The sequence below is a fragment of the Plecotus auritus genome (assembly GCF_963455305.1).
Source record: "Plecotus auritus genome assembly, chromosome: 8".
Taxonomy (NCBI): Eukaryota; Metazoa; Chordata; class Mammalia; order Chiroptera; family Vespertilionidae; genus Plecotus; species Plecotus auritus.
In genome coordinates, this window is record NC_137782.1 from 130,644,114 (window position 1) to 130,659,125 (window position 15,012).

At 54.1% G+C, this 15,012-nt stretch overlaps 1 protein-coding gene across 7 annotated transcripts in view; it reads right to left on the reverse strand.

Moving 5' to 3' along the window:
* Positions 1–15,012, reverse strand: part of DYSF (dysferlin) — a 208,304-nt gene that overhangs the window by 51,523 nt on the left and 141,769 nt on the right. For 4 of the 7 annotated variants that reach the window (XM_080683296.1, XM_080683294.1, XM_080683295.1 and 1 more), the window contains 6 exons: positions 14,659–14,688; positions 13,257–13,286; positions 4,337–4,438; positions 4,069–4,230; positions 2,850–3,015; positions 2,258–2,334 (listed from right to left, as the gene is read on the reverse strand). In XM_080683296.1, the coding sequence (XP_080539422.1) occupies positions 2,258–2,334; positions 2,850–3,015; positions 4,069–4,230; positions 4,337–4,438; positions 13,257–13,286; positions 14,659–14,688 (567 nt within the window). Of the gene's footprint in view, positions 1–2,257; positions 2,335–2,849; positions 3,016–4,068; positions 4,231–4,336; positions 4,439–7,119; positions 7,162–13,256; positions 13,287–14,658; positions 14,689–15,012 lie in introns of all 7 variants that reach the window. The other 3 variants (XR_013961376.1, XM_080683293.1, XM_080683291.1) reach the window with 1 other exon arrangement.

Consider the following 15,012-nt stretch of genomic DNA (forward strand, 5'->3'; position numbering starts at 1 on the left):
CTGGAACCTCTGCCTACTGGATCAGCCTTGTAATGCCCAGTCCTCCCAAGTGCCAGAGGATGTGCAGGAAAGACAGAGGAGATAAAAGATGGCCTGGATCAGCCAAATCAAACCAATGGATCTCAGAGGAAAATGCAATACAAAAGCAGTTTTCCCCTAACCCCCCATCAGGGCAGGACTTCCTAGACACCAGGAACAGTTTCCATGCTGGCCTCTGGACTCCTTGAGATCAGTGTCATGAATCCTCCATCAGACGGGAAGATCAATGAAGGGAGAGTCCAAGCCTCCTCCATCAGAGCAGGCAGACTTCACATCCTCCTTCTGCCGGCCCACCTGAGACCCTGTGAGCCTGGCCCCATATGGGCATGCATCCAGGAACCCAGATCCCAGATCCCCACCCTCTGTCTGGCCAGCAGCTCTAGCCGGAGTGGCTGTGCTACCACAGAGGACAGACCCTATTCTGCCTCAGACCCCTGCCCCAGTTCACTGATGTCAACACCAGAAGGATGACCAGATGGGGCCTCCTCACCGTCTGCCTCTGGCTGTGCTTGTAGCCAGCAGGACCCAAAATAGTCCCTCCTCCCTGCATCTGTAGACATTTCAAGGGCAGCACACACAGAACGGAAATCCTGCTGGGCAAGCCCCACGCTTCCCTGCACAGACTCAGACAGCCCACTGAGAGGGTGGGAAACAGGAGCCAGGATCAGGCAGCCTGGAGTTTGGGGCTAATTATCTGCCTAATGTGGCTACAAACACCCACCCAGGCCTGAAAGCACTAGCACCCAGTACAGCTGAATCCTTGTAGGGCCAGCTGAAATGTCCTCTTGGGTTGCCCCAGTCGAGAGAAGCTCCTGCGTAGACTCCTTACAGAGCGTGGGCAGGTCATCCATCTGTCTATCTGTCCACCCAGACAGACTTGGTGCATCCACCAATCCAGGCAGACTTCATTGCATATCTCCTGCTAAGTCAGGTCCTCTGCTAAGCATTAAGGACACAAAGAGAAACATGCCTAGTCACTGCCCTAAGCCTAGTCTAGGAAGGATGCTGCCATTTACAGAGACAAGCAAGACCTAAGTCAGGTGCAATGATCAAGATACAGACCAGACTTGTAGGAAAGGGGGAGGAGCCAGGGAAGAGGAGGTGACTACAACTAAGTTCTGGAAGGAGGTGACTACAACTAAGTTGAGTCTAAAAAATGACCAGGTGTCCCCAGCAGAAAGGATGGTGGGGCAGAGCCCTGGAGAGCCACAGACACAGGAGAAATGGAGAGCTTGGGACTTCTGGGGACTCTCAACATCAAAGAAACTATAGAGCAAGACCTCTTGTTCTGGCAGCAGTGAGGTCCAGGACACTCCCTGGGAAGGAAATGATGAGCAAATGATAAAGAAGAGGATATCAGCCCATAATGTCAGAGGGAAGCCCCTATCAACACACCTCCAGGGACAGCTTTGAGGATCCTGAGGCCAACACCAAGTTTGCTCTCCTACTCTCAATGCTAATATTGGATTGATGATTTAAAGAAAACAAACACTCTGAAGTGCTACACCATCCCATCCCAGGGTGAATAAGCAGGCTGTGGGCATGAGGATACAGCTGCTAACTGCGTAGACTGGGAAGGCTCTGCCCCCAGCCAGCCCCAATGCTCTGGGAGCCCCAGGTACCAGGGGTGTGACCAGCATCATGCAAAGCTGAGAGGAGGTGACAACCTAGAACAGATGGCCAGTTTGAGGCCTATGCTCACTCGCGGTAAGGCCTTTCTCCATCTCCACTGCAAGAAGGATTGGGTGGTCTCAGCCTGACAGAACCCAGAGCCACCCCAGGTCCCTAGGTGGGGAGAGTGCTTCCCCTCAGTGAGAGATGCCACACACACCCTGTCATGCTGTTTGGCATGGGTGTCTGACTCACCAGCTGGCCCTATGTTGCCAAGTGCATAGCAAAGGGACACCACTTACCTGCAGCAGGGTGGGACACCCTTGGAATAAGGCCCCCCTCCCACCCCTCTCCCTTCTTTTTCCTGGACATGGAGGAATGCAGGAGGTGGAGAGTCTATTGGCTTGGACAAAGACCCCTCCTTCCAGGCCCCTCCATCTGTATGGTGTCCTTCCACCCAGGTCCAGAGGAATACCTCTTGTAAAGGCCATGTGATAAGGGAGGGAGAGCAGAAGGAGTGAGAGAGATGAGGAAGGGAGTGGGGAGCAATCAAGGCCAGCTCTTAGCCGGAACCAGTGTCTCTCCCCCAGGACCCAGATCCTCCTACCTGAATGGGGATGAGGGGTTCCTTATCATCAATGTCAATGAGCACATCTTCCCCAGGACTGAGTAAGCTCACATCATCTGTAGGAGAGACCAGTGTCCAGGCCTGAGAGGGGGCTCCCTCTGGGACATCCTCAGCCACAAGACTCAAGGAACTATGAGAAAAAACCCATCTCTCTCTCCACTCTTCTCAATCTTCCTCTTTGTCCCACCCAATTCTTCCCTCTCCCATCTCTTTCCCTCCCATCTTCCTTCATATTCCCTATCTCCTGAATATCTCTCTTCCGCCCTTCCCATTTCTCTCCTCCCTCCTCATCCCGCTGAATCCCAGCATCTCTCTCTCCCTCAACCACCTCCCACTTCAGCCCTCACCTCTCAGCCTCCACAGACACGTGTACCTGCTCCTGGTGCACCCAGCCCAGATCCAGGCTATGCCCTGAGGGAGACGAGGTCCCTACCCTTCTGGTCAGCTGAGCAGAAACCACCCCTCAGTCAGGTCCCAGTAAAAGGAGAGCTTCAGGACAACTCTCAGTGGAAGTCCTGCCTTCTCAAGCCCCCTCTGCCAGGCCCTCCCCATCAACAGCCCCTCCACCTACCTGGGCCACCCTGTGGGGATGGACTCTCTCCTGAGTAGGGGTCACACAGGAAGCTCTCCAGAGAGCGGATGGTACACTGGCCGACCACAGGCCGGCGGCCAAACTGGCGGTTATCAATGACCTTGACCACGATGGGGGGACAGTAGAGCTCCTCCCTGGGCAGCATCTGGGCAGAGGAGGAGGGAAGTTCTGAGCAGTGGCCTAAACCCATCTCTAGGAATTCTCAGAGGAGGGAGGACAAGCCCAGGGAGAGAGAATGACTATGAACCTACATGTAACCTCCAGGGGCCATGACTCCAAAGTGGTGGCTGCCTGAGCCCAAGAGCTAGCCAGGGAAGTAAAAAACACACACCTCTCCTCCTGCCTCTTGAACATTCTATGTGGAGGCTAACTTTTCCCCCACAGCTTTACCTTCCAAACACATCAGCTCAGCCCAGAGTGAAAGCAAGTCTCCTTTCCCTGAACCCTCACTGGCTGGGAGGGGAAGAGGGGAGAAGTTGGCCCAGGACTCAACATTTCTTGCAGACAGTCCCCCCCAAGTGGATACTCAAGAGTTGGCTTATAGTCCCAGATTCTTCTCCCCACCCCACCTCCCCAGCTCCAAAAGCACTTTGAACACAACTTGAAATAATTTATATGCTCTCCTTCGGTGGCGGGTTTGGCTCAGCCAAGAGGAGGCTCCTGTTGACAGCCACTGGGCCTGGAATTTCTATAGTGCTTTCATCTTGCAAACCATGTTCCTTTCCTCAGGCTTGCCTTGATCTGGCCACTAGGCCCAGGCAGCCCTGGGAGCTGGAGAGGACTGGGGGCCGGAGGGCGGTAGGGTGAACCCATCTGTAGAGACCCAGGTGGGGAGGCCAGTCAGGGAAGGTTTGGAAGATCTGAGCCCTGGCGGGCCCCTGAGGGGAACTTTGGAGGATTGAGCCCTGCCCTAAAAGAGAGAACAGCCATGATGATGGGTCCTTAGGACCTCTGCGGACTCAGAATCTGGGTAGGAGGTAGCAAGCTGGTCCCATCAGTGTTCCTCACAGGCTTCAGCTCTTCCAGTGAGGAGAGCATGAGCATTTCCTCCCACTTTCATAGACAAGTGAGGTGGGCGAGAAGCCGTGACCACACAGGTTCCCAGAGGAGTCAGAGCACACTCCCAGACTGCTTGGGGTTGCCAGGAGGTTCTAGCCACCAGAACACTGGAAGAGGACCACAGGGGGTTCAGTCTCACCACTTCCATGAAGAGGGTACAGATGTCAAAGTTGGGGTTCTTCCGGAGGTTCCTAATGACACAGGACTGTACCGTCTTGCCCCCGCACTCCACCACAAGGCTGGGGGAGGAGACACTGGCCAGCTGGTAACTCTTCATGTTCCGCAGGCCCCATGCCAGGATCTGGGAACACAAAGTGAGTAGAGCAGCTAGAAAGGCCATGGGAAGGCTGGGTCAGAAGGGGAAGGTCCAGGCTGCCCTCCAACCCCCACCCTGGAGCCAGACTCACCTCGATGGCGGTACGCTGGAGAACTGGCTTGATGTTCTGGGGAACCATGTAGATGTTGGCCTCCCTCTGGGGTGGCGGGTAGGGCAGGTCTGTGTCCTCCGACTACAGGGAACATCAGGTGGAACAGACACATGGGTGGGAGAAAGACCAAGGCATAGAGACAAGAAAGGTGGACAGGTGGGGTAGAAAGAAGGACGTGCATGAGAAAGACAGAAACAGAGAAGCAAGGACACACAAGTGGGCAAAGGGCAGGCAGAAATGAGAGAGCAAAGTCAGTTTTTCCAGGCACTATCTCCCCCAGGATCACAATTCAAGCACCACGGCCCAGGGTTTAGGTCACCCCTCCTCCCATAATGCAGGCTCTGATGCACCAATGAGCTGCGCAGGGTCACCCCATCTCCTACACACGCACGCACGTGTGCACACACATGACTGCCCTCTTCATCCTGACACGTCCACTTCGGCCCCTCTCCATCCCAGAAAGGACCATGTGCCCTCACTGGCCTGGTTCTCCTGCCTCCTGGCTCACACCCTCCCAACTTACCACACACCCTGGAGTTCCATCCCTACCCTCCATACCCACACCCAGACACCTGTCAGCCCCTAACACGTCTCCTACCCGTCTGCTGTGAGAACAGAGCACTTATACTGGGAGTCAGAGTATTTCCCAGCAGGAGAAAGGTATATAAATGCCCGTCATCTACAGGCACCAAAGGGCACTCTGGGGAGGCTTCTTCACCACCACAGACCAGAGATGAGCACAGCATATGTCAACTTTGACCTTCTAAGGGTTTGCCAAAAAGATGTGGGCAGGAATCCCAATGATCACGGAGAATTATATGGGGAAGCAGACGGGGCAAGGGAAGCAGGTACCACCATGGATTAGGCAACTACCCTGTCTCACAGTGATTGGAACACAGGCTGTGGGTATGAATCCTGGCTCCACCACTCACTGAGTTAAGTAAGTTATTTCACCTCTCTGTGGCTCATTTTTTTACATCTATGACATGGTATTAAAAGTTATCAACCTCTAAGGGTTAGTGTGAAGCTTGAAGAAGTTAAAACAACATTTAGAATAGTGCCTGATTCATGTAAACTCTCAATAGTAGGACTGCTAGCCCACATGGCACCCTTGTGACAATTAGAGAAACATGTCTCTTTCTTAAAGAACTTTATATCCATGTCAGAAAATCATCATACCTCACTAGCTTATTAGAACAAGACACTCTACTGCCACCTACTGGAAACTTGTTATAATAAATACAAACTTATGATGTCTGCCTGGAAATTACACTTCCTTGGACACAGTGCCCTTGCACAGTGAACAACCTGCACATCCACACATGGAGTTCCTGACCCTCAGGAAATGTTAACTATAATTAAAAGGGCTCTGTGGGGCACTTTGCAGAGCTTGCCTCATCTAATCTCATTTAATAAACAATGGAATTATTGGATTCATTCTCCAAGTGAATTGCTCTGGGTTCTTTCTCAGAGGACAGTGTATCCACCTACAGATGCTCTGACATGGATCCTTGGAGCAGCAGGAGAAACACACCAGCTCACTCCAGCCTCAGCACTTCACCACCAGCCCCAGTTGTCACTCCTGCCCAATGGCACAGCCTCGATGCTATGCTCCCTGGTCTGGAGTGGTAAGTAGTTCATTTCTGGAATCAGACCAGACCTTGGTTTTTGTGCCCGCTGTGCCAGCTGTTTGACCTTGGGCAAATTACCCAACCTTTGTGACTCATACCCTCATGGGAAGATCTGGGATTACAATACCCTTCGAAGTTGCTGTGAGAATTCAGGTGGAGAACAAATACAGAGAGTGTCTGGCACATAGGAAGTGCTTCATAGATAGTGGTAACCCTGGTTCCCGTATTGCTGTGTGGTGGTGCCATCCAACCTTGGTTTGTACCATTAACCTTGATCTCCCAGGGTGGCTTGAAGAGATCTGAGCCCCCGAAAGCATCTCTCAGAACACTGGCTTCATAACTGTCCCTATGTCACCAGAGCACAAAGTGAAGACATTCACCGTTTTCCTGCCGACCCACAATGCAGATGATGATGTAGGAAGCACCGACATTTTTAGGCTGGCGGGGAGACAGATGCCATCAGGAGTGGGGGCTGATGTGCAGGGCTGCCACGGGGCACAACTCCAGGGACTGCTGTGCACATCACAGTCTGCATGAATGGTGCCCCTGGAGGGTACAGGCAGGGCCTGGACAGCCACCACAATGGCCTGGCTGCTACGGGGACACCTGGCTGAGGGCCCACGCTTGGCACTCCAAGCCACCAGCTGCAGTGGCGGCACATCAAGGGTTGCCTCGTTAAGGGAAGGGTGAGGCCTGGAAGGCCTGCTCATGGCCTGTTTGTGGCCTGCTTGAGGGTGATGCCCAGTCCAATGTGGGCCCAGGCCAAAAGCCCAATATGCAAATGGACAAAAAGAAGGTATCAGGGAGGGAACCACGCCCAAGCTCCCCTGGGTGGGGAGACAGAAAGATAAGCCTTTCTCACATGGTTGCAACATTCTCCTGAAATCACCCAGGAGAGCTCATTCATATATTTCCTCCCAGACAGTCTTCTCTAGGCCCCCAACTCTCGGCAGTGTCCCTTTGATGCCTTTCTGTCCCTCACTTCCATGTTGCATCTTTCCTTCAGGCTCCCTTGAGCTCCAGTTGATGGCATTCCTCTCTATATGCTGAGGACCAGGCTCCCCATTTTCAGGAACCTATTTACGGAGGAGGCCAGGGAACCAGAACCTTGAGAAGGATAGACTCCAGTACCGTTTGGAGGAGGCCCTGGAGGAAGAAGGCAGGTGCACACAGCTGTGGAGCGGCAGGCCCGCAGAGGCAGCAGGGAGAGACAAGCAGAGACAGTGGTTAGTAGTGTGTCTGTGGAGGAGCTTCCTCCACATGAGGCCACCATTCTCATCCCAAGGCCATCTCATCTCCATCCACCTCGCTGTCCCTCGGGGTCCCAGAACATCCTTGTTCCCTGTCATTTGTTGCCACTCCCCAGGACCCCTGCCTCTGTAGGCCCCCCTTCCACCAGGCCTGCAAGCTGCCACATTGGCCCTCTGTGCCCCCTCCTCGCTGTGCATACTGGTGAGGTTATCACGGAGCTTCTACGCCTAAACACTCTCTGACTCCTTAATCCAGTCCCCCCTCCCCAGTTTTCCCCACTATCTGCTAGATCTTTTCCTTCCCCATTTAAAGATGGTCCATCAGATCCACCCTGCTCTGTGTCCTCTCCAGCAGCCTCCCTCTCCTCTCTCTCTTCCTGAAAAGGACTGCATCCATCCACTGCCTCTCACTTCCATGCAGCACTCTGCCCAGAGCATTCAGCTTGGATCCCTGCATCCTCTCCCTGGAAACTTCTATCCCCAAAGTTAATAACGACTTGCTTGTAACTCAACCCAGAGGCCATCCCTCACCTGCTCCTTTCTTCACTCCCTCAATAGCATGTGGCCAACTGATCTCGGCCTCCTTCCTGAAACCATATCTCTGGTCCCACACTGGCCCTCCACCCCTACCCTCTGCTTGTTGAGTTCCCTCCTCTGCCCAGTCGTCTCCTAGGCTTTCTGCTCCCAAACAACTCTGCTAAACTCTAGACCCATGTTCCCAACCTCTTTTGCTCAGTTCATCCTTGTGTCCCACTGGCCCCTCACACTGAACTTATCCAAAATTGGATTCCCTACCTTCCCCATCAAAACCCGCTCTTTTCAAATGTCATGTCAGAAACCCACCCACCATCCACCTCAACAACCGGACCACAGAGTCCCATACCATCCTCAGCTCTCCTCCCCTTGTCGCCATGTCTGAATGATCATCTAGCCTTGGCGATTCTGTCCCCTATATCTCTTGCATGTGCATCCATCCTGCCTGGATTCGCCAGCATCCTCCTAAGTGGTCTTGCACCTGGTTTTGCACATCTACTCCCTGCAACAAAGGTATGCTGTGCTCTGCAGCCAGGAGACACAATATAATAATGTCACTCTACTTAAGACCCATCAGAGCAGTGGTTCTCAACCTTTCTAATGCCGCGACCCTTTAATACAGTTCCTCATGTTGTGGTGACCCCCAACCATAAAATTATTTTCGTTGCTACTTCATAACTGTAATTTTGCTACTGTTATGAATCGTAATGTAAATATCTGTGTTTTCCGATGGTCTTAGGCTCTACAGCAGCGGTTCTCAACCTGTTCTCAACATTACGACTCATAACAGTAGCAAAATTAGTTATGAAGTAGCAACGAAAATAATTTTATGGTTGGGGGTCACCACAACATGAGGAACTGTATTAAAGGGTCACGGCATTAGAAAGGTTGAGAACCACTGCATCAGAGGTTCCCCACCCACTCAGGATGAAGTCCAAACTCCTTGACGTGGCCACCAAGACCCCTCATCTTCTAGCCCTTGACTTCTCCTGTCTCACCTCTCACCAGATAACTTTCCCTTCCAGGCCCCCAGAGAGATAAGCCACACCGTGAACATGCTCAGTGCCTGCCCTGGCAGGTTACAGGAGACACCATGCTGTCTTTACCTGTGAAGCTCTGGGTCCTTCTGTCTGGATGCTCTCTGCCCACTTCATCTGGCTACCTCCTACTCGGCTTTAGGTCTCCATTAAATCTTCCCTGGGGCCCTGAGCTTAACTTAAGCACCCCCATGGCTCCCATAGCAACTTGATCCTCTCCAATTGAAAGACACACCATCCTGTGCCATCCCTATGTGTTCATTTGTCTGTGTCCCCGGTTAAACCAGCTATTCTGCACACAGGGACCGCAGCTGAATCCCCTGTCCAATAAATAAAGGGTTATGAATAGATAGCTGAAGGGAGGGAAGGAGTGGGGAGAGAGCGATAAATGGGTTGGTGGATGTGTGAATAAAGAACTGGCTCCAACATACTCTCCCCTCGTCTGCTCCAGCCTGATCCTTGGGTCTTCACCAAGCCTCCCCTCCCCTGGGCCTGCTATGGATCCCGGTATTTGAATGGGTTTCCCTTACCCTCCTTCTGAGCTTAAGACATCTTTCAGGGCCCAGTTAAGCTCTCCATCCTCCAGAAAGTCTCCCCAACCACTCCAGAAAATTCTTATAAACCTACTTTCTGGCTTCTTTAAATTCTAAGCGACCTTGTGTCCGGTTTCCCAAGGTCCTAATAGGTTTCTGACATCTCACGTGAGAGTCCTGTGGCCCAGCCAGGTGGCCAGCTCTTGTGCATGAGTTTCTCAGCTGTTCTCTAGTCCAGCCAACCTGAGGCACCACCTCTCTCCAGGCAGTGATTTTCCACAGAGTGGGCTGCAGTGGCCCTATCAGAACTGGGGACACACATCAGCATTGGCAGGCAGGGGTGGGTGACTGAAAGTGCCACCAGGACATCCTGATTCACTGTCTTGTGTGTGACAGGGGACCCTGAGGGACACAGACCTTGGGGAAGCCTTAGACTATAAGCCTACTTAGATACAGCAACACTTGACCAAGCCCTTCCTTGACCACCCTCCCCACCCAACCCTGAATGCAGGGCAGACCTGAGGCTACTCTGCTAATGGGCCTCTACAGGGGGGTGGGGCTTTTGGGTCTCTCCCCATCAGAGCAGAGTCCACCTTAATGCCCCTTTAGTCTATCCATCCTGCTGGTCAGTTCAGTGCAGGTTAGCCCAGGCCCTGAACCAAGAGGGCTACTTCCTCCCCCAGTCCTAGGAGCCACCACACCAGACAGACATTCATTCCTAGGGAAGGGGGACATGTTGGCAAGCCCACCCAGCCACCTAGGTCAGTCCCACCACCAGTAGCCCATAGACTCCCACCTCACCCAACAGGGTATAATCAGGGGACTGTAGATATTCAGATCCTGGCTCCTCAGGGAGCTCCAGGCAGGGGCAGCCAGGCAGCTGGGAGGGCTCCATTGTCTGCCTGCCCCACCCAGCTCGTTAGGAACAACATGTTGCTCTAATTACACTTGGGAGGAAAAACAGTGTTTTAAATTAAGGCCTGGGGGGGGAGGGGAGGAGATGGGGGATGGGGGACCACTGGGTTTATTTTCTTGATTGCAAAATACCGAAGTTTTCCTTCTAGTGGATTTGGGGGTGCAGGAGAGTACCTTGCCATACCCTACCGCCTAGATTTGGAAGGGCTGAGGGAGTAACATCTGGTTGGATCATGAGCCTCCTGAAAACAGCCACAGAGCATGAGGTCCCTCCTACCAGGGCATCCCCTCCACGGAGCAGGACAGAAGCAGAACCAAGGGCACCAGTCCCACCACACCCCCTTCAGTGGTCAGGACCTCAGGCCCCCAGCTGGGTCTTTCTCTGCACATGCCACATCCCAGCCCCGGTTAGGAAGGAGTCAGCCAGCCCCTCTCCTGCCACGTGTGCACGCACGTGTGTGTGCGTGTGTGTGTGTGTGTGTTCATGCGAGTGTACACACTCGCACACACTCCAACGTGTATGTGCACACTCTCCAGTTCTCAGGAAATCTAAAATTGCAGTTTCTTTGAACTCATTCCCCTTGGCAGCACGGACTGCCTTTGTTCTCCAGACAAAAAGGAAAAGAAACGAGACAGAGGGCTCAGAAGAGGCGGGAGAAGGAGGGAGAGTGGGAGCCAGGGCCAAGGAGCAAACAGAGGCAGAGAGAAACTCGAAGGGAGAGCTGGAAGAGGGCAAGGCGAGCAGGGCTCAGGAAGAGGGGAAACAGCGGCGACACAGAGACAGGCTGGGGAGCCAGGAGAGATGCCTCCTCCACCCATGCTCGCTGCAACGACCTAGGTCTCCCAGGCATCACCAAAGTCTCAACCACAGTACGCCACAGTTCTCCTTCCCTGCCAAAAGCCCCGGAAAGAGACCCTCTGGATGGGCGTAAAGCCCGGGGAGAGAGAAATCTCACCCAACAAACTGGCCCCAGGTGATGACAGCCTCCAGCCCAAAGCATTGACACCTGCACTCCTGCCCCCACCTGCCAATCTGTGCGTCAGAAGCAAGCTCAGTGTCACCTCTTCCAGGAAGCCACCCCCATTGTCCTCCATCTGCTCTGGGAGCCCTCACTGCAGACAGATGACATTTCATCTCATTCACAGACACTGTCTCCCACACAGCATTGGGCTGAGCGGGCCCAAAGGCACTCGCCACCAGAGAGGCCATCCTTAAACCATCCTAGAGTCACCCAAGCCTCCTAGCTGGTCTCCCCTCCTGCCCCTTGTTTCCCAACCTACACCCCCTCCAGCCAGACAACTTGCTAACCACCCATCTGGCCACTCTGCTCTAAGAATCTAAGCTCCTGGCCTGGCTTATCACGGCCCCCCGGGCTGCCTGGAGCGATCCTCACAGGGATCAGGCTGAGACCTAGATGGGACTGAACGAGGGATACAAGGCAAGAGCTGAGCTCATGCAAAGACAGAATAACCCTGCACAGTTGTAAAGCTTCCTGCAGAACCAGCGCAGCAGCAGGACCCCTGCCTCCACCTAGTACTAAAGGATTCTTAAAACCAAAGAGGACTCAGGACTTGGCATGAGGCTTAGCCTTCAAAGAGCAGGGGAAGTGGATGAGCTACGGGCCCTGGGGATAAGGGGGTCATAAGGTCATCTTCTGGGGTGGTTCCCTGGGTGAGTTGTTACTCCATTTATCCTCAGGGGCCTCAGATCCTCTGAACCTGATGGCTAGCCCAGCCCTGTGCCCCCTGCCCCCCACTCCACAGGACTTGCTCTTGCCTGGCCCTGGTGACCCACACCCCGCCTCGCTCTGGGGCCGGCCCGGCAGCAGGACACTTGGCCCTCTTTGGGGTCTGGCCCCAAAGCTGCAAATTTATATTTGCTTCCTGACAAGGAGACCACAGCCTGATCCTTGCTCTCGGAATCTGAGCCTTCGCTGTTATATATTACAAATCCAGTTAGTTATTAAGGATTTTAACTTTTTTTAATAACTCATCCCTGGGCTGGGTCTTCTTTGGAGCAGGCTGTGGGTTTTGGCCACAGAATGCTCTCAATTGAGAGAGGGCTCCGTGCTGCTTCCCTGGACAGGACTCTGCTCCCCTTTCCAAATCGGCAGTCTTTCCAACAGCAGCCAAAAGCAGGAGGCTGCCTGTCAGGCGCAATTACGGCCAGCTCATTTGGCGGACCCCACCTCGGTCTGGGAGCAAAAGGAAGTGAGGTAAGGGGCGCAGGGCCTGCAGATCCCACATCCTGACCCTGCACTTCAAGTCCAAATTGCACTGCAAATGTCAAATGGTGTTCGCTCCTTGCCTGGGGATTCCCTGACGGCAGGAAGTAGCTGCCTTCTGCCCAACCCCCATCTGACCAGGGCTCTCCTTCTTGTCTCTCTGCCCAGGACTCTGCCCTACTCATTCATGAGGACCCGCTCCCAGATGTGCAGGAAGCCATAGGGAATGCGCTCCTCATCCCCATGGCAAAGGACAAACCCCAAACTTCTTCTAAAACTAGGAGTCCCCAACCCACCTAGCCCCTAAGCCATCCAGGCCCTGAACCATTCAGGCCCTAAACTGGTGCTGGTCTCCTTGGGCCAAAGGCAGATTTCCCACCTTCTTCCTGCAATAATGCCTGGCTGATGCCCCCTCCACCAGAAAGGCTTCCTTGCCTACTCTGGCCTCTTATGAACGTTTTCTTCTTGAAAACATGCCACCTGGTCCTCGGCCAGATGAGACTATGTACTGACAACCATGAGATCTAGATGAATCTGACCTTCAACAGAACAGCAAGTCCTCTGAGGCCAGGATCATTCCAGGACTCACCCCAGGCAGCCCTGGATCCACAGAGTGAGGGGAATGAAACCAGGTAGGTCTCTGTGTGTCCACTGGGGAACCAGGAACCCTGAAGGCTCCAGGGCACGGGTCCAGAAGATGGCCTTGACCTCCCCTCTGTCTCTGCCCACCCCTCCACCCCCAGCAACCACCACAGCCATGAGGGTCCACCTCACCTCTTCCAGGATCCGTGATGTATCCTGTACCTGGACCACATCATGGGGCATTCCGCATCCAGGAGATGGTGAAAAGAGGAGAGAAGGGGGGATAAAAGTTCGCCATCAGTGACAAATCGCACTAGGCTGGACAGAGATCAGCACACCAGACATCGCCTATGAGGAGCCAACAGAGACCACCTCCCATCCTGGGCAAGTGCCATGTGCTTCTAGCCACGCCCTCCATGTGGTCCCTGAGAAAGAAGGTGTGATGGACGTTGATGCCAAGGAACTGGTAGGAGAGGAGGCCAAAACATAAGCCTAGAGCCCAGGCATGTCCGGAAGTGACAGACAGGAGAAAGGAAAATGGCAAACAGGTGGTGGGAAGGGCCCAGGCCTGTGCGGCAGCCCAGGAAGCAGACAGGCCTCAGGTCCTGGAGCTGCCGCTCCTATCTGAGCATGTGAACTTGGGGAGCCAAGAAGAAACAACGGGTCCCCCAGGGTCTGGCAGACTGAGATCGGGAGCTTGGACTTGACAGGAGAGGGATGGGGAGCGAGAGAAGGGGGGAGGCGGGAAAAGCAAAGGGTGGAGGGGGCAAGAGGGCCTGCATAGTAAGAGCTGTCTACAAATTGTGTGGGCTGCCTCTAAGGGGGAGGCTCCAAACAGAGCCCCGCTGACCACTTCCCAAAGCTGCAGCTGAGCCTGGCCGAGAGTAGTATTTTGAGAAGCCAATTAGCCTGGGCACCACAGCGAAAGGTCTGCATTTTCGACCATGACGCCCAGAAAGGAGGAGAGCGGGGACAAGGGAGCCTAGTCTCCTTCTCCGGTGGAGGAAAGAAACCGGTCACGGTGGGCACAGTGAGCTGGGAACCACGGTCTAAACCAGAGCTTCTGAAACAGAGTATGCGCCAGAACCCTCCGCGGGCTTGTGAACAGGCTGCGCACGGCCCCTGCACGTTTGCTTCAGTGGGTTTGCAGTGGGACCCAAGAAGTATTTCCCACAGCAGCCCCATGATGCCGCGCAGGGAACCGCTGGGCTAGTCGATGGCTCTCAGCCCTGGCTGCACATTAAAACCCGCCGGGTGGCTTTGAAAACCACCAATGCCTGGGCCACACCGGAAAGATCCTGCTTCCTTTGGTCTGGGGTAGGGCCTGAGCACCGGGGATTTTTACCTGCAACCAGGCTAAGAGGCACTGGGCTAGATGATCGTGAGGTCCCCTTCAGTGTGAGAGTGTGATCTTCTCAGGGAAGATGGGCAGGAAAGGCCTGAGCTGGGCTAGGATCCCCGCCTCCGTCCACCCCACCCCTGTGGCCCCACTGGGTCCTCCTCTACCTGCTGCCCTTGCTAGCAAAGAACAGAGCTACAAACACAGGGAGGCCAGCAGGGAGTTTGAAGAAGAAAAGTTGAGAGCAAGACTTACCTCAAAGCCAGGAACGTGGTGGATGGCCGGCTAGAGGAAAGGAAAGAGCTCACTCAGGTGCTTGTCACTCAGGGCCCCCTCACCTTCCCTTCTGCCCTGGCCAGGCAAACCCATCGCCAACCACAAAATAACACTCATGGCATATGCCAGTGATCAGACAGTCCAGGGGTCTACACGCTCTCTTCCTCGGAGGCCTGGGGCCCCTCAGAGCTGCCTGGGAGTTGGAGGCAGGGTGCACGGGAACCAGGCTGGCATAGGCTGTGTCCCTCTCCAACACTTCACCTGGAGCAGCCCCACTTCTATCTGGCTAATACATTGGGGTTCACATCACACTAAGAGCAAGTTTGATGATTT